Source organism: Nerophis ophidion, linkage group LG02 (assembly GCF_033978795.1).
Source record: "Nerophis ophidion isolate RoL-2023_Sa linkage group LG02, RoL_Noph_v1.0, whole genome shotgun sequence".
In the NCBI taxonomy this organism is placed as follows: Eukaryota; Metazoa; Chordata; class Actinopteri; order Syngnathiformes; family Syngnathidae; genus Nerophis; species Nerophis ophidion.
The window spans coordinates 31,778,770-31,801,315 of NC_084612.1; the positions used below are offsets into that span (position 1 = coordinate 31,778,770).

The following is a 22,546-nucleotide window of genomic DNA, read 5'->3' on the forward strand; positions in this document are numbered from 1 at the left end:
GCTCACAGGTAGCAATTTCGCACCAGTACGCAATTAATGTGATAATGCCCAAATATTACAATGTAAATATAAGTATTTTTCCATATACAATCAATTTTTGGGTGAATGAACCCGGTATTTTGATTTTTAATTAGCTGATTTGTCAAATAGTTGTGCCTAACAGACGTCGACGAGGAATTATTTTTTACGGCCAGAGTGGAAGATGGCTGACAGCGGGTCGCTCGCACCGAGACGATGCGGCTCTGGTAATCTGCCCTCTGCTAGTATGGACTCAATCGCAGCGCTGACGGAGCTGGAGGACCTGGAGAAAGTTTATCAGCAACTATGTGTTGAGGAGGTTGGTATAAAATGACATATAATGACATATATCCAGTATGTGGACGTGTACACTGCGGCCAGCTACGCTAGTTTAACTTCCGGTTGTCGGCTCGTGCTAAATAGCTCTCTTTTACCTTTGAAGGAACATCCATAGTCAAGTGTTGTACATCCATAGTGGTCTTGTTTGCTAATTCACCTTAGTATTTATAAATATTGCAAAATGAAATCCTGCAATGAGTTGGCGACTTGTCCAGGGTGTACGCCGCCTTCCGCCCGATTGTAGCTGAGATAGGCACCAGCGACCCCAAAAGGAATAAGCGGTAGAAATGGATGAATGAAAATAAAATCATCCATATACCAATTTTCTACTGCTTGTCCCTAATTGGCTCGCAGTGTGTATGTTTCTTTTAAATAAATAAAAAATGTTTTTTTTGGAGTGTGTAAATAATCCTGTCATTAAGTTACTGTGAAAATGCAATTAATATTATGCCAGCTAGTTATAATGGTCAGCCGAATACAAATGTGTGTAAGCATTATGCATATATTATATGCTTTCACCGACCACAACTTCAGGTCAACTAAGACAAGATGTGGAGAATATTGCCAAAAATATGTGATAACCATGTTTGGTTGTACAGTAGTTACAAACTTGGTAATATTTCTATTTATACTTATATCCATAACCTGTACATTTCAGTACAGTACATTCGTATTATCCCAGTAGGAGTTCATGTTCCTCTTTTTCTTGTGTTGATTTTTTTTCATGTAGGAAGCAGTGGAGGCTGAGCTGGACCAGCTGGTGGGCCAGGAAGGAACTATTCACACAAAAATGCTGGCCCTTCAAAGAATGGGGTACAGTTTAAAAAAATACTGACTGCTAACTGAAATTCTACATTTAATGGGGTCATAGTAGGATTTTTTCCCCTACTTATAAAACACTTTATTGTGGTCTACTGTGTGTAATGGAGGTCCTTTGGTCAAAATGTTGGATATTTTATGTTTTACAGACCATCTTCAAGCTTCTTTTTGACATTCTCGTCACGATGCACAGTTTGGTGGACGGGCTTATTTTAGTGCCTCCCCTTTGAATGCGTCTTCTCCCCATCTGCGATGTTGTAATTTTTACTGACAGATATGTTTTTGAACAACGCGCCATTTTGTATTAGAAATGGTAACAGCAGAGGATGCATGTGCTGTGTACATCTACAAGCCAGTATGCCCCACAACAACACAACAAAAGTTTAGAGAGGGAAAAAAATTTACTTATTGACTACAGCGTCTGCCTACAACGGTGGACTCGCAGAAAGCTCTTTGGATAAAATGTTATCATATATGGCAATATCCACTGACGGCACCAGTGCGAAAGACTTCACAAATCGGGCAAATTCGAAACGGCTCATTTGGAGCAAGTAGGAAAGCAGGCAAGATTATTTTACAAATATTTCCGCCATGCCTCTATGGTTTGACTTTAAATTTTCAGGAGTTATGCAGATCCCAAATACACTAAAAAACATGCACGTGGGGATAGGTTGATTGCCAACACTAAATTGGCCCTACTGTCTGGATGTGAGTATAAATGTTGTCAATAATGTTGGCCCTGTGATGAGGTGGAGACTTGTACAGAGTGTATACCGCCTTGTGTCCGAGTGCAGCTGGGATAGGCTCCAGCACCCCCCGCGACCCCAAAAGGGGCAAGCGGTAGAAAATGGATGGATGTACAAATAGGTAAGAAAAGTTGTTTTTGCATAGTGGGTCCCCCCCTTTTGGGTCTTCTTGTGGTGATTTGTCATTGTTTTTGTTCTTTTCTTGGAAGGTTGTACTTAAAACTAATTTTGTTGTATTTTTTAAGTGCAGTGACAATAAAGTTCTATTGTATTAAGCCATATTTGAAGGTGGGTGCTTGTCGTAAAAACTGCTTCTGTCATTTCAGGCCCAACCTACAGTTGATTGGAGGAGATGCCAGCCAGCTGTCAGGCATGATCACATTTACCTGCAGCCTAGCAGAGAATGTCAGTCGCAAAGTCAGACAGCTAGATCTAGCAAAGGTAAATTTATCAAAAGACGCTTTTTAAGTTAAAAATGTACTGATGCTTGTTTATGTTTTTTGTTTATTTTTAGACACGACTATATAATGTCATCCAGCGTGCTGATGACATACTTGATCTGAAGTTCTGTACGGATGGCGTGCAGACAGCTCTGCACAATGAAGATTACGAACAGGCAGCTGCTCACATCCACAGATACCTTTCTCTGGACCAGTCTGTCATTGAGCTGAGCAGGCAGGGAGAAGAAAGTAGGTGTCTTCTGGTTAACCTTTATAGCCTTGATTCTTGTACTTACACATACTTTCACCAAACAAGAAAATAGCAAGTAAGACGCAATAATCAATATATTTTTGAGAATTTGATGGATTGTGCAGAACGTGTTATTCACTTAACGGGTTAAAGCTTTGGCGGCACAACAGAGTGCACTTAATGGCTAAAACCAGTAGAGGCGCTGTTTTTTAACTCAACTGTTTTGTGTTTACCTTTGATGAGCATTCTTTTACCCACTGCAAAAACCTTGGCAAGGAAACAGGAGTTCAGAACATTTACACATAGATCCTCTCATCCTAGTAAGAATAATATTATAAAAATAACTTGTGTTAGTTAATTAAGCACAATTTTGTCTGTCTATCTGTGTTGGCCCTGTGATGAGGTGGCGACTTGTCCAGTGTAGACCGCCTTCTGCCCGTGTGCAGCTGAGATAGGCTCCAGCACCCCCCGCAACGCCGTAAGGTATAAGCGGTCAAAATGGATGGAAGTATAATCAAATACATAGCCCTAATAATTGTGTTTGTTAATTTTCATTGACATATGCCTATTTTTTTTTTTACTGTGAGCGGGCCTGTTAATAACATTGCATACGTGAATGTGGAGTCAATGAATAATGTGTTGTCACTTCTCTGTGAGCGCTTTGAGTATTGAGTCGATCGAAAAGCGTTGTATAAGTTTAATATCCAGAGAGTCCAGGGAGAAACATTATAAAGTCATAGAGAAGTTTCTTAAGCCCAAAAATGATAGATAGATAGATAGATAGATGGATAGATAGTACTTTATTGATTCCTTCAGGAGAGTTCCTTCAGGAAAATTAAAATTCCAGCAGCAGTGTACAGAGTTGAGATCAATTTAAAAAAAAGTAAAAAGTAAATAATGGGGGTTTAAAAGGAAACAAAATAGAGAAATATTACAAAAAGAATAAAAACAATGGGAATAGCAATATAACAGTAAAATAAGAATATAACAAGACAAAGTAGGCAGTAGTGACCATGTTATGAAAACGTATTGCACTGTTAATGTTTTGCATCCCCTGTCATCCTAATACCCCCCGTCCCAGAGAGGAGTTGTACAGTCTAATGGCGTGTGGGACAAAGGAGTTCTTGAGTCTATTAGTCCTGCACTTGGGATGAAGCAGTCTAGCACTGATGACTAAAGTCTTGAAACTATATTTTCATTTGCACTTTAATCTTATTGAACGTTGAGTTAAGAAAAATATTCATTATTAATTTAGTTTTTTTATTTTAGCACAACATAATTTAATTTAAATCTGTTTTTTGTCTGAGCTCTGTTGTTAGTCCTTCCTTATGCTGTATATTTGGTTAGTACTTATTTTTTTAATCAGCATGACCTAAGCCCAAGGTTTATGTGTTACATTAAATAATGTTTGTGATTAACATGGTTTTATATCATTTGACAAGGTTGTAAACTGTAAGTTGGTTAGATATAATTATTGAATATGATTAAAATCAAGAGTAAGATTACTATTTCAGGTTTGATATTTCATTAGACCCTGGGCCCCTCTGCAGTGGAAAACTTGGGCCCCAAGGTCAAAAAGGTTAAAGGGGAACTGCACTTTTGAAGGGGGAATTTGGCCTATCGTTCACAATTATTACGAGAGACATGACTTAAATGTTGCTGATGAGTCAACATTCATGTTTCCCGGGTACGGCACCGCTGCTACCCACTGCTCCCCTCACTTTCCAGGGGGTGATCAAGGGGATGGGTCAAATGCAGTGGACAAATTTCACCACACCTAATGTGTGTGTGACAATCATTGGTACTTTAACTTTAACTTTTGATTTTTTTTGCATTCCAAATATTGAATAAATGCGATCAAAAGTCATAGAGCCTGTGGGAGCGGCTTTTCCTGTCGTTCTCGCTATTTTTGGGTCCTAAATGGTTGTCAAAGTGTACCAACTTTTCGGAATACGTCCTCTGACTTCTTCTTTCCAGGTGAGATGCATGATTTATAATCTATAAACTTCCAGGGAGCAATCATTCCAGTCGATTTATATCAAAATTTTACACAGGCTTGTGATCACAGCGCCCCTCTAAATAGTTTGTCTGCATCAGCCCTTATAATAACAATATCACTAATACCTGGTTAATATTCAAATCACAACATGTAAATTTAATATTTTTGGCCTTTTTTTAATGGTTATTTATTGGATTTTATGTGCGAAATAGACGACCTCCCATTGGCTCCATTGTAAGCAGACTTTTATTTATGTTTACTTACAAGTTAGAATGTATAAATAGATAAAAAAATAATGATTGTGAACGATAAGCAAAATTCCAAAAAAAGTGCAGTTCCCCTTTTAAGAACCACTCTTCTAGTGTACATTGTTGTGGCTTCTGAATGTATGTTTAACACAAAGCAGATAAAGTGCACGTCTGAGTTTGTTATTAAATTATTTGTCTAAAATAGTAAGACTCTTTTGTTGCACAGGTAGTGCTGTGGATGCCAGTCTGTTACTGCTACAAGAGGCTGAGCAGAAACTGAAGGTTATTGTCGCCAAAAAGTTGGATGAAGCTGTGGCTGCAGTTGACCTTCCCCAGGTGGAAAGGTTTTTCAAGATCTTTCCTCTGTTGGGCCTCCACCAGCAGGGCCTCGCTCGCTTCGGACAATATCTCTGCAGTCAGGTCAGTGCGGATGGTAATGTGTTGTGACAATAGTGCATGAATACGAATGACTCACACCCATTGTACCACAAAGCTTGCCTCCAAAGCTGATGAGAACCTGCTGTTGGCAACAGGAGGAGACTTAAACGACAAAAGAGCTCCACTCGTATTTGCAGATACTCTGACACTTTTGCTAGAAGGTGAGCATACACAAGAAATCTATACTTACCACAGCATATAGAGTAGTGTGCAAAATTCCTTCACTAGTTTTAATTGTTTCAATAATGTGTATAGCAGGATGTATGCAGAAGAAATACACGTAACAACAACTGTAGATGAGTGGCACAGGGTAGAACAGATTCAATAAATAAAGGTGCGGATACAATAATGTATATTTGCTGATCAGTCACGATGGCATGGCGGTCATTTTTCATGAACCAGGTAGTTGCCTGTTAACTAGCAAATAATTGGACACACAATGCTGAATTATCTGGGCTTATTTATTTTACAATTTGGCTTGATGGAGATATGTACTGTTTTTTGTGACTGTCTTTTTATGTATGGCCATCATGGTTGTGCTACAATATCAACTTGCCTTGGCCAATAATAAGTCAATTAATCGAACAATATTTTAAAAATGAACTCGATCATTTTGCCAGCATCGAAAAGCTTTCCATGTTCGTGTGTGTGAACGCTCTTGTCAGTCTTCCACAATCATCTTTGTGAGTGGACGCGAAACTGCTAGCTTCCGAAAGAGGCAGAGTATCGTCGAGTCATGCCCGCTAGTGAAAAGAACTGCAAAGTAACACAAATCAGGAGAAAAAAAACAAGTTTGCAAAGCCAAATGTAACATTATGGGAATAAGTCAGTTTCAAACTGTGAGCAAGATAAGCTCATCAAATGTATTGTAAAGTGATGGCAACAAAAAAACCGACCCTATTTTTTCAAAAGGGGAAACTGCACAGAAACGCTAACAATAATTGAGAGTCCATTTTATTTATACAGTCTGTTTACTTCCTTAGGATAATTAAAAGTTGTTAACCTTCCAATTTCAATGGTAGACAAAAAATATGAGAAATACAATTTCATTGCGTTTGAAATTGTTATTTGCATTGTTATTATTATACTATGATTACATTAGTGCTTAAATTGGTATCAAAATAGTGCTGACATTAATAGTGTTAATCATCAGTAATTTATGGAACAATATCTTATTGGACCAGGCCCACCACAATACTCTATGTAATGTTATGTACTGTCTATATTAAATATACCTGATTACTTGCAGGCATTGCTCGCGTCGTTGAGACGCATCAGCCCATCGTAGAGACGTATTACGGTCCAGGCCACCTGTATACTCTCATTACACATTTGCAGCAAGAATGTGACCAGCAGGCACAAAAGATAGTGGACAAGTTCATTCAGCAGCGGGGATACCGCAACAAGGTGTGTAACACAAGTCTAATGCAGTGGTCCCCAACCTTTTTGTATCCGTGGACCGGTCAACGCTTAATAATTTGTCCCGCGGCCCTTCTTTGTCATGAAAAAGGGACGTTTTTGTCATGAAAAAGGGAGTTGTTTGTGGTTGGTGCACTATTTGTAAGTGTTTATTGTGTTTTTTATGTTGATTTAATAAAAAATATATATATATTTTTTTTTTTTTTTTTTTAATAAAAAATTCTTCTGCGGCCCGGTACCAATCGGGCCACGAGGGGACCACTGTTCTAATGCATGGTCTAAAGGTTTTGTAATGTGTCACCCACTGAACGGCTGCTGTAGTTTCAGGTTGTCCAAAGCAGCATGATGAAGAGCATGCCTGGGGAGAGGATCGAGCCCAGGTAATTTGATTTAACATTATTTCCTCTCAATAACAGCAATAATGAGAGCTGTATCAAAATTGATGCTGTCAGAAAAAATATATCTTATTGTTAAGTATTTTCACCACTATTTTATTTTCAATCCTTTTATTCATACATCAACAGAGAGTTGGATCCTGTATTAGCAGAAGTCACCTTAATGAATGCTAGGGCGGAGCTTTACTTGCGTTTTCTGCGTCGGCGTATGTTGGCAGACTTTGAAGTTGGCGATGCTCAGAGTGTCACACCAGGTAAGGGAGCAAGTGTTGTGTCAATTCATCATGTAGAATTTAATTGATCATTTGATTTAAAATGTGTGGGCTTTTGCAACCCAGAGCATCAGCGGAACGTGGAGACGCTGCTGAAACATTGCGTGCTCAGCAGGAACATGCAGGAGCTGATCGGCTATTACGTACCAATGGAGGAATACTACATGAGGGAGTCTGTAAACAAGGTCCATTACTGTTTTATTTCTAATTGTGATCCTTTGCTGGTAGACTCTAATATTTGATGAGATCCAACACAATAATTGTATCAAAATTATGAAAACAAAAGAAAACTAACACAGTCTAAACATACTATAAATAACCAGGGTTTCTGTGGGTCATTAAAAAGCATTAAAAGTCATTACATGGATTTTGTGAAAATTAAGGCCATAAATAACATTAAAAAGCATTAAATACAATGTCAATGTCTTTCAAAAATTTCATATATCTGCAATTGGCAACAAAAAGACAACAGAACAAACCACCCAAATCAGTTTTTTCAAATGGGAGAAATGTGTTATATATTTTATGTTATGTTATATATTGTTAAATATTTTTACCTGTTTAGAATAATTAAATTATACACCTTCCAATTGCAGTAGTACAAATACCACAAAAATGAAAAATATGTTTATTGCATTTGATAGGGTTACAAAACTTATTTTTGGTTGGTGACATATACACGCAGCAACTAAGCATTGAGATGGTCTAAAAACGTGTGTATTAAAAAAAATCTATATGTATTTATATATATTTTATTTATCAAGTAAAACAAATACATTTTTGAAAATTATGTATTGATTCAGTAACAAAAATATATAAAATATGCGATTCGGATGCAAATATATTTTTTGAGCACCCCTAATCTTAATGTCTGTTATCTGTTATTGGAGACTGTACTCTTATTTAAAGAGTAGTTGAACATGTTTTTCCCTTACGTGAAAGACCACCAGCCGCCACAGGTTCCAGACACTAAAAATTACTAGCACAAAACACATTTTATAAAGAATAATTATAGTTGTACATGCAGAAAATTGTGTGCAGTATAAATAAACAATAAATGAAACAAATAAACATTTAACATCACTTTTATCCTAATTTAAACTTGTTGACAAAGACAGGTAACCTAGATGGAGAGGTAGGCTAATTCAATAGTGTTTCTAACCTTCTTTATCAAATTACTGTCACCTTCAACTTTCTTTGGCCCCATTATGGATTATTTTGCAGCCATAATTGATAATAAATATATAGAGACTGAGTCACCAACACGTAGAATTATTTGTTTGAGCACTGGATTCGACTGAATAACACAAAGGCGAATGGAGTAGTTTGTAACCAAGACGGTATACAAAAACCCCGTACCGCCCTATTAACTTCAGAATTCTGATACAACTCTTGTATTGCATCCAATTAAATTGTGGTGGGGATGTAGTATTGGATTATCCTTTAGTTCAGAGAGTTTCCAAGGTGCCATAACAAGAATTATGGCGAGGCGTAGCAACTTGAGAAAATAGTATTGTTTAAATTTGCTGAGCTAACTTGATTTTTAGTTTCGAAGCTTCCTACATTGAAAAAGTAAGCATAAAACTGAGCAGAAAAGGTTTTCTGGGGAAGGCCATAGATGCAGTGGAACGATTCCATTATCGTGTGTTTTTTTTGTTAGACACACATTTTAGTCTTTTGTAATACTGTATCTCTGACATTTCCAGGCTGTTACAATGGATACCTATGAGAAAGGTCAGCTGACTTCCAGCATGGTGGATGATTGCTTCTACATCGTAAAAAAGTGCATCAGTCGAGCTCTTTCCAGCTCCAGTATCGACTGCCTGTGTGCAATGATCAACCACGCCAACTCAGTGCTGGAATCCGACTTCAGGTTCCCATATTCGAAGCACTTTCATACACGACTGCTCAACTTTTTTTTCATTCGTTGTTGTCTCACCCATGTGTCCCTCCACCCAACCTCTTAGGGAGGTGCTGTACAATAAACTGCGCCAGGGCTTCCCTGCGACCACGCTGCAGGACATCCAGCGTGGCGTCAGTAGTGCCGTCAGCCTGATGCAGAGCAGCTTGCAGCAGGGAAAGTTCAACACAGAGTTCAACATCGAGAGCACTGAAAATGCCAAAGCTGCCTTTTTGGTGAGACCATTACTTAAACAATTAAATGAGAAATAATCTAAAAGAGTGAGTGTATGAACATTTTGTCTAAAAAAAATTGTTGAAAAAAAAAAATAGAACTAGTATTTTATGAGCTTTATTAGCATTGCAGCGTAATGTTTGTATTTCTTAAAACCAAGGTTGTTTGTCTCAATGTGCTTTGTGATTGGCTGGTGAGCAATCCAGGGAGTACCCCACCTGGGATAGGCTCTAGTTCATCCTCGTGACCCTAATGATGACAAGCAAAATGTACCATCACCATAGTGGGGACTGGAGCTTTCTGACTTTGACGTTTATTTTGATTTCAGGTGACTCTCAACAATGCTGAAGTATGCAGCGAGAACGTCTCCACTCTGAAGAGAAACCTTGAGGTAAGTTTGATTAAATATGTACCTCAGGTAGTCTCCTTTTTTTGTCTGCTTAATCTAAACATCTGGTGTGCAGAACGACTGCTCCAAGCTGTTCAGTCAGGGGCCCGGTTCTGGTGACCAAGCCAAGATCGAAAGCTGCTTGTCGGACCTTGTCAACACATCTACAAAGTTCAAGGACCTTTTGCAGGTTGGAGAAAAACAGTCATTAGAGTTCTGGAGCTTTTGTGCAGTAAAAGTACTGGCAGCAGATAGCAAAAGGGATCTGTTGTCAAAAGAGAATTGCATTTTTTGTGGGAATTTTGTCTGTGATTCTCAATTTTTATGTAAGAAAATAACACCTATTTTAATTTTTTTTCTATGCCTTCTAACTTCTGAATAATTGTTAGTAAAGGTCAGCTAACAATAGCCGTATTGGGATTTGCTCAATTCTGCCTGTAAAGCACTCTGAAAAAACATCCAGAAACGTCCATCAACGTTTTATATACACTCTGTAATTATACATTAAATGTAGTAACAGGCACATCATTAACATGTAATATTTACATATATTTCTCATTTTAAGCACAGAGCGGCATATGAATTTCACAGGCACATATCACAGTTTTCGCTATTTCCTTCAACAATAACAACAACACTATTACTCACGGCAGATTTTGTGAGAGACAACAAAGACTACTTTGGGACAAACAAGGATCCAGCACCATATATTTTTTAGCCTGAATATAAGGAGAATGAACTGCAAGTTTTAGAAGCTGTTTTCTAATCAGATTTAGCTTTAGTTAAATACTGAGCACCAAGTAGCAGTTTTGCTTAGCGCTAGGTAAGAATTATTAACTACGAACATTATGAAACAATCCCTTACTGTATGATGACTGCTCTGACTGGGATGCTGACTGATACAATTGTTGATGAAGAACTAATCATAATCATCACAAAAGGTTAAAAAAAAGCGCCGCAAACAAGCATCCTTTTGTGTTTTTCTCGCCATCTCTGGTGATAAGGGAAATGTCAAAGTTGACCAACTTCTGGATTTATGGCCACATCTTTGTTCTATATAAGTGGGAGGCATGATACATAATCTAAAATTAATTTTCACCAATTCAGAGGCGATGCAGCAGCTCACCGGTTCAATATGTCAGTCTAGCAGCATTCGCTGGTTAGTGCTCTGTGATCACGGCATGACTAAAAATAGGTTGTCTGCATTAGCACTTATAATACCAGTGTTGTGAATATTTGATTAATAATTAGGTCACAACATGTAAATGGCTTATTGTTGGCGATTTTTGGATGTTTTTAGAGGGCTTCATTTGCGCAAAGAGTACTCACATTAGCTGCGTGTTAGCCACCTTGTATTTGCCATATTTTAAGAATTAGAATACATTGGGAAAAAAAGACAAACAAATGTGTTTTTGTGTTGGATTGGGATTGGGAATGATAGACAAAATCAAAATATGGCGCAGTTACCCTTTAAGAATTAGCATCAATGAAGTACACTATATTGCCAAAAGTATTTGGCCACTCATACTAATGATCAGAATCAGGTGTACTAATCACGCCCGGCCACAAGTGTATAAAATCAAGCACTTAGGCATGGAGACTGTTTCTACAAACATTTGTGAAAGTATGGGTTGCTCTCAGAAGCTCAGTGATTTCCGGCGTGGAACTGTCATAGGATGCCACCTGTGCCACAAATCCAGTCGGGAAATTTCCTCACTCCTAAATATTGCAAAGTCAACTGTCGGCTTTATAATAAGAAAATGGAAGAGTTTGGGAACAACAGCAACTTAGCCACCAAGTGGTAGGCCACGTAAAAAGACATAGAGGGGTCAGCGGATGCTGAAGCGCATAGTGCCAAAAGGTCGCCGACTTTCTGCATTGTCAGTGGCTACAGAGCTCCAAATTTCATGTGACCTTCCGAATAGCCCATGAACAGTACACAGAGAGCTTCATGGAATGGGTTTCCATGGCCGAACAGCTGCATCTAAGCCATACATTGCCAAGTCCAATGCAAAGTGTCAGATGCAGTGGTGTTAAGCATGTCGCCACTGGACTATAAGGCAGTGGAGACGCGTTCTCTGGAGTGATGAATTACGCTTTACCATCTGGAAATCTGATGGACGGGTCTGGGTTTGGAGGTTGCCAGGAGAACGGTACATTTTTGGACTGCATTGTGCTGAGTGTGAGGATTTATGGTGTGGGGTTGTTTTGTTGTGCCCCGAGGTCAAAAAGTTAAGAACCCGTTTTACTATATTCTGTCTATAAAATACATATTTTCCGTCTCAAGCAAAACTGGGCCTCGTATTTTGTTGGATCGTACTTGGATTGTGCAGGTACAGTCGTCCTTAGTTTAATTGCTGTTAATTGACTGGACTTCCGCCAAGTAGGAACTCCATCCATTTTCTACCGCTTGTCTCTTTTGGGGTGGCGGGGGGTGTTGGAGCCTATCTCAGCTGCATTCGGGCGGATGGCGGGGTACACCCTGGACTAGTCGCCACCTCATCACCTTTTGGCAATGTAGTGTATTTTTGTCTTTTACTTTCTCATGCTTATCCAGTTCAAGTTAGCTGGAGCCTTTTCCAGCTGACTTTGGATGGATTAAACTCTGGACTGTTCACCAGTCAAGTACATATACATCCATTTTCTACCACTTGTCCCTTTTGGAGTCGCAGGTGGTGCTGGAGCCTATCTCAGCAAACAAGCATTTTTCTTCTGTCATGTAAATATGTTTGTTATATAAAACAATGTCAAAAATGTTTATATGAAATAGATATAGCCCTGAATGTTCAATAATAAGGTTGCTTTAATCAATTTAACAATGTGTTCAATTAGCTACAACCCTTACCAAAAATGCTAAATGGTTGGTCTTAACTAGATAGCAGCAAACCGAGCATCGAACACTTCACATAACACAGACATCATAAGATCATCAAAGCTCACCTTTTTAAAACATTCACACACAGTTCCAACATTTTGGAACAAGAACGATGTGATTGAATACAAGTAAATATTAGGGCTGCGAATCTTTGGGTGTCCCACGATTCGATTCAATATCGATTCTTGGGGTCGCGATTCGATAATATATCGATTTTTTTCGATTCGACGCGATTCTCGATTCAAAAACAATATTTTTCCGATTCAAAACGATTCTGTATTCATTCAATAAATAGGATTTTAGAAGGATCTACCCCAGTCTGCTGATATGCTAGCAAAGTAGTAGATTTTTTAAAAAAAGCTTTTATAATTGTAAAGGACAATGTTTTATCAAGTGATTGCAATAATGTAAATTTGTTTTAACTATTAAACGAACCAAAAATATCACTTATTTTATCTTTGTGAAAACATTGGACACAGTGAGGTGTCAAGCTTATGAGATGCGATGCAAGTGTAAGCCACTGTGACACTATTGTTCTTTTTTTTTTTTTTTTTTTTTATAAATGTTTAATGAAAATATCAATGAGGGATTTTTAATCACTGCTATGCTGATATTATAACTAATATTGATACTGTTGTTGATAATATTCATTTTTGTCTCACTACTTTTGGTTTGTTCTGTGTCGTGTTTGTGTCTCCTCAATTGCTCGGTTTATTGCAGTTCTGAGTGTTGCTGGGTCAGGTTTGGTTTTGGAATTGGATTGCATTGTTCTGGTATTGCTGTGTATTGGTTTGTTGGATTGATAAAAAAATTGAAAAAATAATATAAAAAAATCAAATCGATTCTAAATCGCACAACGTGAGAATCGCGATTCGTATTCGAATCGATTTTTTCCCACACCCCTAGTAAGTATGTAACAAATCTATATGTGTAGAAGAAGGTTATGTACACGTTTCATTTTTGCATCTCATTGCACATAACTGTTCTGCATTGATTACACTTTAGAAACAGTGGCTTTAATAGTTTTTTAAAGACAAGGAGAGAGACTTAACTACTAGGCGATGCACTAATACAAATATAATCATAATGAAAAATATGTATTATTTCGATACATAGGTAATCACCCAGAGATGATAACGCTGTATCAGATCATCTTTACACTCTGAAGTAAAGGGAAATATGAATTGTGTAATAATATTTAAGTAAATATATTTTTGGGGTTTTGATCAATATATACAAATAATGTGTTATAATATATCTTTAAAATTATAAATCGCTCCAGAGTATACGTCGCACCGGCCAAAAATGAAGGAAAAAAACATATATACGTCGCACTAGAGTATAATTCGCATTTTGGGGGGAAATTTATTTGATAAAATCCAACACCAAGAATAGAAATTTGAAAGGCAATTTAAAAAAATAAATAAAGAATAGTGAACAACAGGCTGAATAAGTGTAAGTTATATGACGCATAAATAACCAACTGAGAACGTGCCTGGTATGTTAACGTAACATATTATGGTAAGAGTCATTCAAATAACTATAACATATAGAACATGCTATACGTTTACCAAACAATCTGTCACTCCTAATCGATAAATCCGATGAAATCAGTGCCCTCTGCTGGTTGTTCAGGGGAGTGTGTAGGTCACATTTAGTTGTGCATCTGGTTTGTGGGAGGAATGACTCATTGACACAAAAGCAAAAAAGCGATCCACATATGCAAATTCAATACAAATACAAAATCAAGCATATTTATATTGAAATCTCAAAAATATATTTACAAATAAACATTTATTTATTCAAATTCTTTATTTGTATATCACATTTTTATATTTATAAATTTTATCTGTATATATTTTCAAATCTCAAAAATATATTTAAAAGTACGCATTTATTTATACAAATCATTCATTTGTATATCACATTTGTATTTTTAAATTTATTAATATATGTATATGTATTAATATCTCATTCATATATATATATATATATATATACACATGTGTATATGTATATATACAGTCAAGAAAATAAGTATTTGAACACCCTGATATTTTGCAAGTTCTCCCACTTAAAAATCATGGAGGGGTCTGAAATTTTCACAGTAGGTGCATGTCCACTGTATGAGAGATAACCTAAAAAGAAAAATCCAGAAATCACAATCTATGATTTTTTAACAATTTATTTGTGTGATACTGCTGAAAATAAGTATTTGAACACCTGTCTATCAACTAGAATTCTGACCCCCCAAAGACCTGTTAGTCCGCCTTTAAATGTCCTCCTCCACTCCACTGTATTATCTTGAATCAGATGCATCTGTGTGAGGTCGTTAGCTGCATGAAGACACCTGTCCACCCCATACAATCAGTAAGACCCTAACATTCAGCATGGCTAAGAGCAAAGAGCTGTCCAAAGACACCAGAGACAACATTGTACAACTCCTCAAGGATGGAAAGGGCTCTGGAGAAATTGCTAAGCAGCTTGGTGAAAAAAGGTCCACTGTTGGAGCAATCATTAGAAAATGGAAGAAGCTAAACATGACAGTCAATCTCAATGGGAGCGGAGCCCCTTGCAAGATATCAATCAATCAATCAATCAATGTTTACTTATATAGCCCTAAATCACTAGTGTCTCAAAGGGCTGCACAAACCACTACGACATCCTCGGTAGGCCCACATAAGGGCAAGGAAAACTCACACCCAGTGGGACGTCGGTGACAATGATGACTATGAGAACCTTGGAGAGGAGGAAAGCAATGGATGTCGAGCGGGTCTAACATGATACTGTGAAAGTTCAATCCATAATGGATCCAACACAGTCGCAAGAGTCCAGTCCAAAGCGGATCCAACACAGCAGCGAGAGTCCCGTTCACAGCGGAGCCAGCAGGAAAACATCCCAAGCGGAGGCGGATCAGCAGCGCAGAGATGTCCCCAGCCGATACACAGGCGAGCAGTACATGGCCACTGGATCGGACCGGACCCCCTCCACAAGGGAGAGTGGGACATAGGAGAAAAAGAAAAGAAACGGCAGATCAACAGGTCTAAAAAGTGAGTCTATTTAAAGGCTAGAGTAAACAAATGAGTTTTAAGGTGAGACTTAAATGCTTCTACTGAGGTGGCATCTCGAACTTTTACCGGGAGGGCATTCCAGAGTACTGGAGCCCGAAATGAAAACGCTCTATAGCCCACAGACTTTTTTTGGGCTTTGGGAATCACTAATAAGCCGGAGTCCTTTGAACGCAGATTTCTTGCCGGGATATATGGTACAATACAATCGGCATGATAGGATGGAGCTAGACCGTGTAGTATTTTATACGTAAGTAGTAAAACCTTAAAGTCACATCTTAAGTGCACAGGAAGCCAGTGCAGGTGAGCCAGTACAGGCGTAATATGATCAAACTTTCTTGTTCTTGTCAAAAGTCTAGCAGCCGCATTTTGTACCAACTGTAATCTTTTAATGCTAGACATGGGGAGACCCGAAAATAGTACGTTACAGTAATCGAGACGAGACGTAACAAACGCATGAATAATGATCTCAGCGTCTTTAGTGGACAGAATGGAGCGAATTTTAGCGATATTACGGAGATGAAAGAAGGCCGTTTCAGTAACGCTTTTAATGTGTGACTCAAAGGAGAGAGTTGGGTCAAAGATAACACCCAGATACTTTACCGAGTCGCCTTGTTTAATTGTTTGGTTGTCAAATGTTAGAGTTGTATTATTAAATAGAGGTCGGTGTCTAGCAGGACCGATAATCAGCATTTCCGTTTTTTTGGCGTTGAGTTGCAAAAAGTTAGCGGACATCCATTGTTTAATTTCATTAAGACACGCCTCCAGGTGACTACAATCCGGCGTGTTGGTCAGCTTTAGGGGCATGTAGAGTTGGGTGTCATCAGCATAACAGTGAAAGCTAACACCGTATTTGCGTATGATGTCACCTAGCGGCAGCATGTAGATGCTGAAGAGTGCAGGGCCAAGGACCGAACCCTGGGGAACTCCTGGTGGGGTCTCAGTCATGATAAGAATGGTGAGGAATCAGCCCAGGACTACACCGCAGGACTTGGTCAATGACCTGAAAAGAGCTGGGATTACTGTTTCCATGGTCACTGTTGGTAATACACTAAGACGTCATGGTTTGAAATCATGCATGGCACGGAAGGTTCCCCTGCTTAAACCAGCACATGTTAAGGCCCGTTTTAAGTTTGCCAATGACCATTTGGATGATCCAGAGGTGTCATGGGAGAAAGTTTTGTGGACAGATGAGACCAAAATTGACCTTTTTGGTCATAATTCCACAATGCATGTTTGGAGGAAGAAGAATGATGCGTACCATCCCAAGAACACCAAACCTACTGTAAAGCATGGGGTGGTAGCATCATGCTTTGGGGGTGTTTTTCTGCTCATGGGACAGGACGACTGTACTGTATTAAGGAGAGGATGACTGCAGCCATGTCTTGTGAGATTTTGGCCAAAAACCTCCTTCCATCAGTCAGATCATTGAAGATGAGTCGTGGCTGGATCTTCCAACATTACAATGACCCAAAGCACACAGCCAGGAAAACCAAGAAGTGGCTTCGTAAGAACCTTATCAAGGTTCCGGAGTGGCTTAGCTAGTCTCCAGACCTAAATCCAATTGAAAACCTTTGGAGGGAGCTGAAAGTCTGTGGTACTCAGCAACAGCCCAGAAACCTGACTGATCTAGAGAAGATCTGTGTGGGGGAGTGGGCCAAAATCCCTCCTGCAGTCTGTGCTAACCTGCTAAAGAACTACAGGAAACGTTTGACCTCTGTAATTGCAAACAAAGGCTACTCTACCAAATATTAATGTTGGTGTTCAAATAATTATTTTCAGCAGTATCACACAAATAAATTGTTAAAAAATCATACATTGTGATTTTCGGATTTTTCTTTTTAGGTTATCTCTCATACAGTGGACATGCACCTACCGTGAAAATTTCAAACCCCTCCATGATTTCTAAGTGGGAGAACTTGCAAAATAGCAGGGTACAAATACTTATTTTCTTCACTCTATATATATATATATATATATATATATATACTTTATATATATATATATATATATCCATCCATCCATCCATTTTCTACCGCTTATTCCCTTTTGGGGTCGCGGCGGGCGCTGGTGCCTATCTCAGCTACAATCGGGCAGAATGCGGGGTACACCCTGGACAAGTCGCCACCTCATCGCAGGGCCAACACAGATAGACAGACAACATTCACACTCACATTCACACACTAGGGCCAATTTAGTGTTGCCAATCAACCTATCCCCAGGTGCATGTCTTTGGAAGTGGGAGGAAGCCGGAGTACGCGGAGGGAACCCACGCATTCACGAGGAGAACATGCAAACTCCACACAGAAGAATCCCGAGCCTAACCTGCTTTCAACCAAATTCATGCAATAATTAGTTTTTTGTTTCATGTAAACATACCAAGTGTGTGTATGGGGCAGTGGCGTTTGTATTTAGGGTGGCATTTTAATAGTCTGGTGTATGGGGGCCCGGATTTTGGTGCTACGCCCTTGTATACACTTAGTCTTTGGTACAAGGTTTTTAAATGCTGTCCTTGCTTTTGCAGGAGGGCCTGACTGAGTTGAACACAACAGCCATAAAGCCTCAAGTCAAACCCTGGATCAGCTGCTTCTTGTCCATCTCACATAACATAGAGGAGGTGACATATTCCCTCACAAATTTTACATTATATTTTCATAGACATGCTTTTTACTGCCGTTGATCCTTACAGGAGGAATTTAATGATTACGAAGCAAACGACCCCTGGGTGCAGCAGCTCATCGTTAACTTGGAGCAGCTGATGGCGGAGTTCAAGGTGTCTACACCATTTAAACTTTAATAAATCTTTTTTTGTAACTAGTGTCTGCCTGTCTCATCACCAGACCGCTCTATCACCTGTAATCTACGACACGCTGACCAGCCTGATGACCAGCCTCATATCCATTGAGATGGAGAAGACGGCGCTCAAGTGCTCCTTTAGCAGGGTGAGCAGCCGAACTCGGCCACTAGGTGGCATCGAGCACACCCTGTGAGCTCCTCATTGCTGTCAAGCAGAGGATGAAAAAGCATTCAGCAATAATTTATGAAGTCCCATCAGGGGGAGAGAAGGCTTCTGATGATACACTCCCTCTATTTTTAACAATGCGTTTATTGATAGTACAAATGGAACGCAGCTGAGAAAGGGGCTGGTAAAACTTACGGCACTTTTAGCGAGTATAAAATATTCTCTAAAAGAATAACTACTGTTGTTGCAGCTTGGTGGGCTGCAGTTTGATAAAGAGCTTCGTTCCCTCGTGGCTTATCTCACCACTGTGACCACCTGGACCATCAGGGACAAGTTTGCTCGCCTCACACAAATGGCCACCATCCTCAACCTGGAGCGGGTAATTTACCATCATGCACTATTTTTCTTTACATCGCCATATTTGCCATTGGAGCTTGATATTTACACAGCATAAATACCACTCATATTCAGTCAACCATTTCGATTATTCAACTTTACATTTACTCCTCACTGAAAATGAGTCATAGCCATTTTTGTATAAAATGCTGAAAATCGTTATCATATCCAATTTTCATTTCTATATAAGCAGTGTACTCACCTTTTGTGAGATATTGTACCTACAGTAAATGTCTGCATTTACATGCTATGGGATCAGCGCCATCGTTAACTTACACAATCTATTAAGAATAAAGTTCACTTAGACTGACTTAGTCACGGAATTACAAATTTAGTGTCACTATTATTGATACTAATACACTCAATGTATACTGTAGTTTACTCCTATAGTGTAGTTAAGTCATCCAAGTATTTGTATTACTATGACATAGTGCAGTCATTCTCAACCTTTTTTCACCAATTACCACCTCAGAAAACGCTTGGCTCTCCAAGTACCACCATAATGACTAAAATTTAAATATAGTTGCATAGCAGGCTTCCGTATTCAATAAAAACAAGGCACAGGTATTATTTAACAAGTATATCTCATATTTTTGGACACTAATGTTACACAGTTTGAACAGTAACACTGTGTTTGATTATAGGAAAATAAAACACTACTTAAATGAAGAATCAAATACTTGGCGTATCATTAGATAGCGTCTACGTACCACTTGTGGTACACGTACCACAGTTTGATTATCACTGATGTAGTGCAAACTTCAGCCACATCATGAACATATTTTTAAATTAATGCCCTTTCTTAATAGTTTGAATCAGGGGTTTTCAAATTGTGAGACCGGCCTCTCTTTAGAGGCACAGCATCTTGAGAAAAATAAGCAATAGCCTTTTTTTAAAACCTGCTAAGCTAACTTGGTGTATGTTAGTCAAAGTTGAGTTACGATAGGAGAACAGACTGTTGGTGACGTGAGCCTAAAACTCAAGTATGGTCCACAAAATCATTTTAGGAAGGTTATTTTGAACATACTTATATCAGCTGTACCAAATAACACAATGCATAATATTAATCTTTGTTTTTACCTGACATGTTTCGACTGTCATTTGCTGTCTTCTCCAGAAGGGTCACCTGATCACTGCTACGTGTTGCCCATCAGCATGTTCTTATAGGGAAAACATTGTCTGACTAAAAGAAAATTGGACAATTTTTTTTTTAAGAAAATATTTTAATCACTTGCTGCAGGTAACGGAGATCTTGGACTATTGGGGACCAAACTCCGGCCCCCTGACGTGGCGTTTGACCCCAGCAGAGGTGCGTCAGGTTCTGGCTCTGCGCGTGGACTTCAGAAGTGAGGACATCAAGAGGCTGCGACTGTGACGTGCTGTGCCCACTCTTGTGATGCACGTCACAAAAGACAATTCAGGTTTGATCCTCGTTTTTTGAAACGGAGACTGCCTGAGGTCAAGCAAACTGTGGACGATTAAATCTTTGCGCCCGGGAGACGTTGAAATGTAAGTGAGCGCTGTTAAAGATGAGCACGTGTAATTAAGAAGTCTTTAATTGTGGGAGTTCCGACCTTGTAAAGTGTAACGGTGAGAAAAGAGGACACTCGGCAACAGAGGAGCAGAGCGGTAATGAACATGGCTGCTATTAACGTGACAGAAACAGGTCAGACAACTGATCCCACCTCATCATTCAATAAAGGAATGGCTGCTCGTCTGACAGGATGAAACACTTTTAACCTAATAAATCGAGACACGCTCTCGCCGCGTTTTCTCTACATTCATCCTGATTGGATAAAGTGTTTCGCCATTGAGTGAAGCCACGCAAAAGCTGCTCCCAATCTCTTGGGAACATGCTTGCGCAATGACACACAATGCAGCATTAAAAGTGCTCCATTCTCATATTGCCGTACCTGACCTGAATTCTATTGAAAGCATCAACACAGGAATAGTTAGGAAAAGTGTAGCTTTAATGTAAACACAACATTCGATTGGCTCAGCACAAACATTCCACATGAGAGCAACCAAAGAACTACAGAGTAAGATGGGGGTTGGGGGGTGCATCACAAAAACATTCACAGTAAAAAAAATCTGGTATAATCGTAATATATATATATACAATACGGTGCTTTTAAGGTGAGGATGGTTGACGTGAGAGGAGCGGGGAGGTGGATTTCAGGGTGCAAAGGGGAAAATGGAGAGCTGTACTTTTTCTCTGTGAAAAGGGAAACATGGCAGATGGGATGGATACTGTTTTGAGCTGTCAGGAGCAAGGCTTAGAATACAATAAAGCAATCTGCCCCTGACAGAGGCTGCCTCTAATGATCTTCTTGTGCAGTGTTCAATGCCTTAACAGATTCACATTAAGGGGTACAAGACGGTACCAGAGGCCTCCTCTTCCTTTTTAGGAATCGAAAGGTGTGGTAAGAAGGTAGGAGGAGGGGCTTCAATCAATAAGAAGTTGTGTGATAAAAACGTATCCTTCTATAATCCTAATCTGTTTTCAGATGGTTGGCACCGATAAGACTGCTTTAGTTTTTTTCTCCCCCCTCTTTTTCGTGTAACATGATTGGTTATCCCTCGCACTCGACACTCAATGCTCTCCTGTGACGTCTTAGTAAAGAGAAGAGAAAAAGGAGCAGAACTAACATGCCTAAGGCTACTCGGTCATGTGTGTGACCGAGAAGGAGCGTATTGTGCCCTTTTAAAGTTCAAACATTATCCTCATCACTATCATCACGCAGCACGAGTACCACAGGCTCATCCATGGCTTGCACATAGAAGCCAAACAGAGTATTTTTTGCACTGCATTTTTCTCCAAAGAAGGCGCCCAGTAAATACCACGCTGGTGCCAGCGCTCCTGACCTCTCCCAATTGTTTATTTATGATCATCAATAAATCAGATTAAAAAGACAAAACCAGGATTGTGTATTGAAATGATAAGAGGAGGGGGGAGAAATCATGACATGAATCCAACGTGATGTCTGGCGGCAGCTCTTTGGGGTCCATTCGGACGTGTAGAATTACATATTTTTGTGTTTTTAAGTATCATGAAAATGATCATTAACACCTCACACTCTCCATGACAACAGATGTGCTCAGTACAAGCCGCACCCTCTCAGGTTGTTTGCAATAATGATGTCAGTTACGGCATCAAACACTACCTGGATGTTTCCTGTGTCCGTGGCACAGGTCAGGTGACAGTAGATCTCCTTGTTGGGCGAGCGGTTCTTACTCTCAAACTGAACCTGAATGTATGCGGTAGCATCATCGTAAGTATTAGCACCTGTTAGACAAACAGAGGGTTGAGCGTTGTCGCGTTCAAGGACCCATGAGGGAG

General features: G+C 39.2%; 2 protein-coding genes across 2 annotated transcripts in view; one reads left to right on the top strand and one right to left on the bottom strand.

The window, feature by feature from the left end:
- On the top strand, positions 1–21,512 carry cog4 (component of oligomeric golgi complex 4). Its single transcript, XM_061881453.1, has 19 exons — positions 1–337; positions 1,088–1,170; positions 2,249–2,363; positions 2,437–2,611; positions 5,086–5,279; positions 5,353–5,458; positions 6,547–6,704; positions 7,038–7,096; positions 7,241–7,365; positions 7,450–7,568; positions 9,090–9,256; positions 9,351–9,519; positions 9,846–9,908; positions 9,982–10,095; positions 18,373–18,465; positions 18,538–18,621; positions 18,689–18,790; positions 19,061–19,189; positions 20,447–21,512. The coding sequence occupies exons 1-19, from the start codon at positions 203–205 to the stop codon at positions 20,579–20,581; spliced, it is 2,325 nt and encodes a 774-aa protein (XP_061737437.1). The 5' UTR covers positions 1–202; the 3' UTR covers positions 20,582–21,512.
- gnao1b (guanine nucleotide binding protein (G protein), alpha activating activity polypeptide O, b) overlaps positions 20,656–22,546 on the bottom strand; it is a 15,015-nt gene continuing 13,124 nt past the window's right edge. Inside the window, exon 8 of the mRNA XM_061881490.1 lies at positions 20,656–22,492. Coding sequence (XP_061737474.1) covers positions 22,305–22,492 — 188 coding nt within the window. The 3' untranslated portion in view covers positions 20,656–22,304. The remainder of the gene's footprint in view (positions 22,493–22,546) is intronic.

Coding starts and splice junctions, on each gene's coding strand:
- cog4 (XM_061881453.1), top strand. CDS start 203: ATGGCTGACAGCGGGTCGCTCGCACCGAGACGATGCGGCTCTGGTAAT. Junction 2,612..5,085: donor GAGCAGGCAGGGAGAAGAAA/GTAGGTGTCTTC, acceptor TTTGTTGCACAG/GTAGTGCTGTGGATGCCAGT. Junction 9,257..9,350: donor GTGCTGGAATCCGACTTCAG/GTTCCCATATTC, acceptor CCAACCTCTTAG/GGAGGTGCTGTACAATAAAC.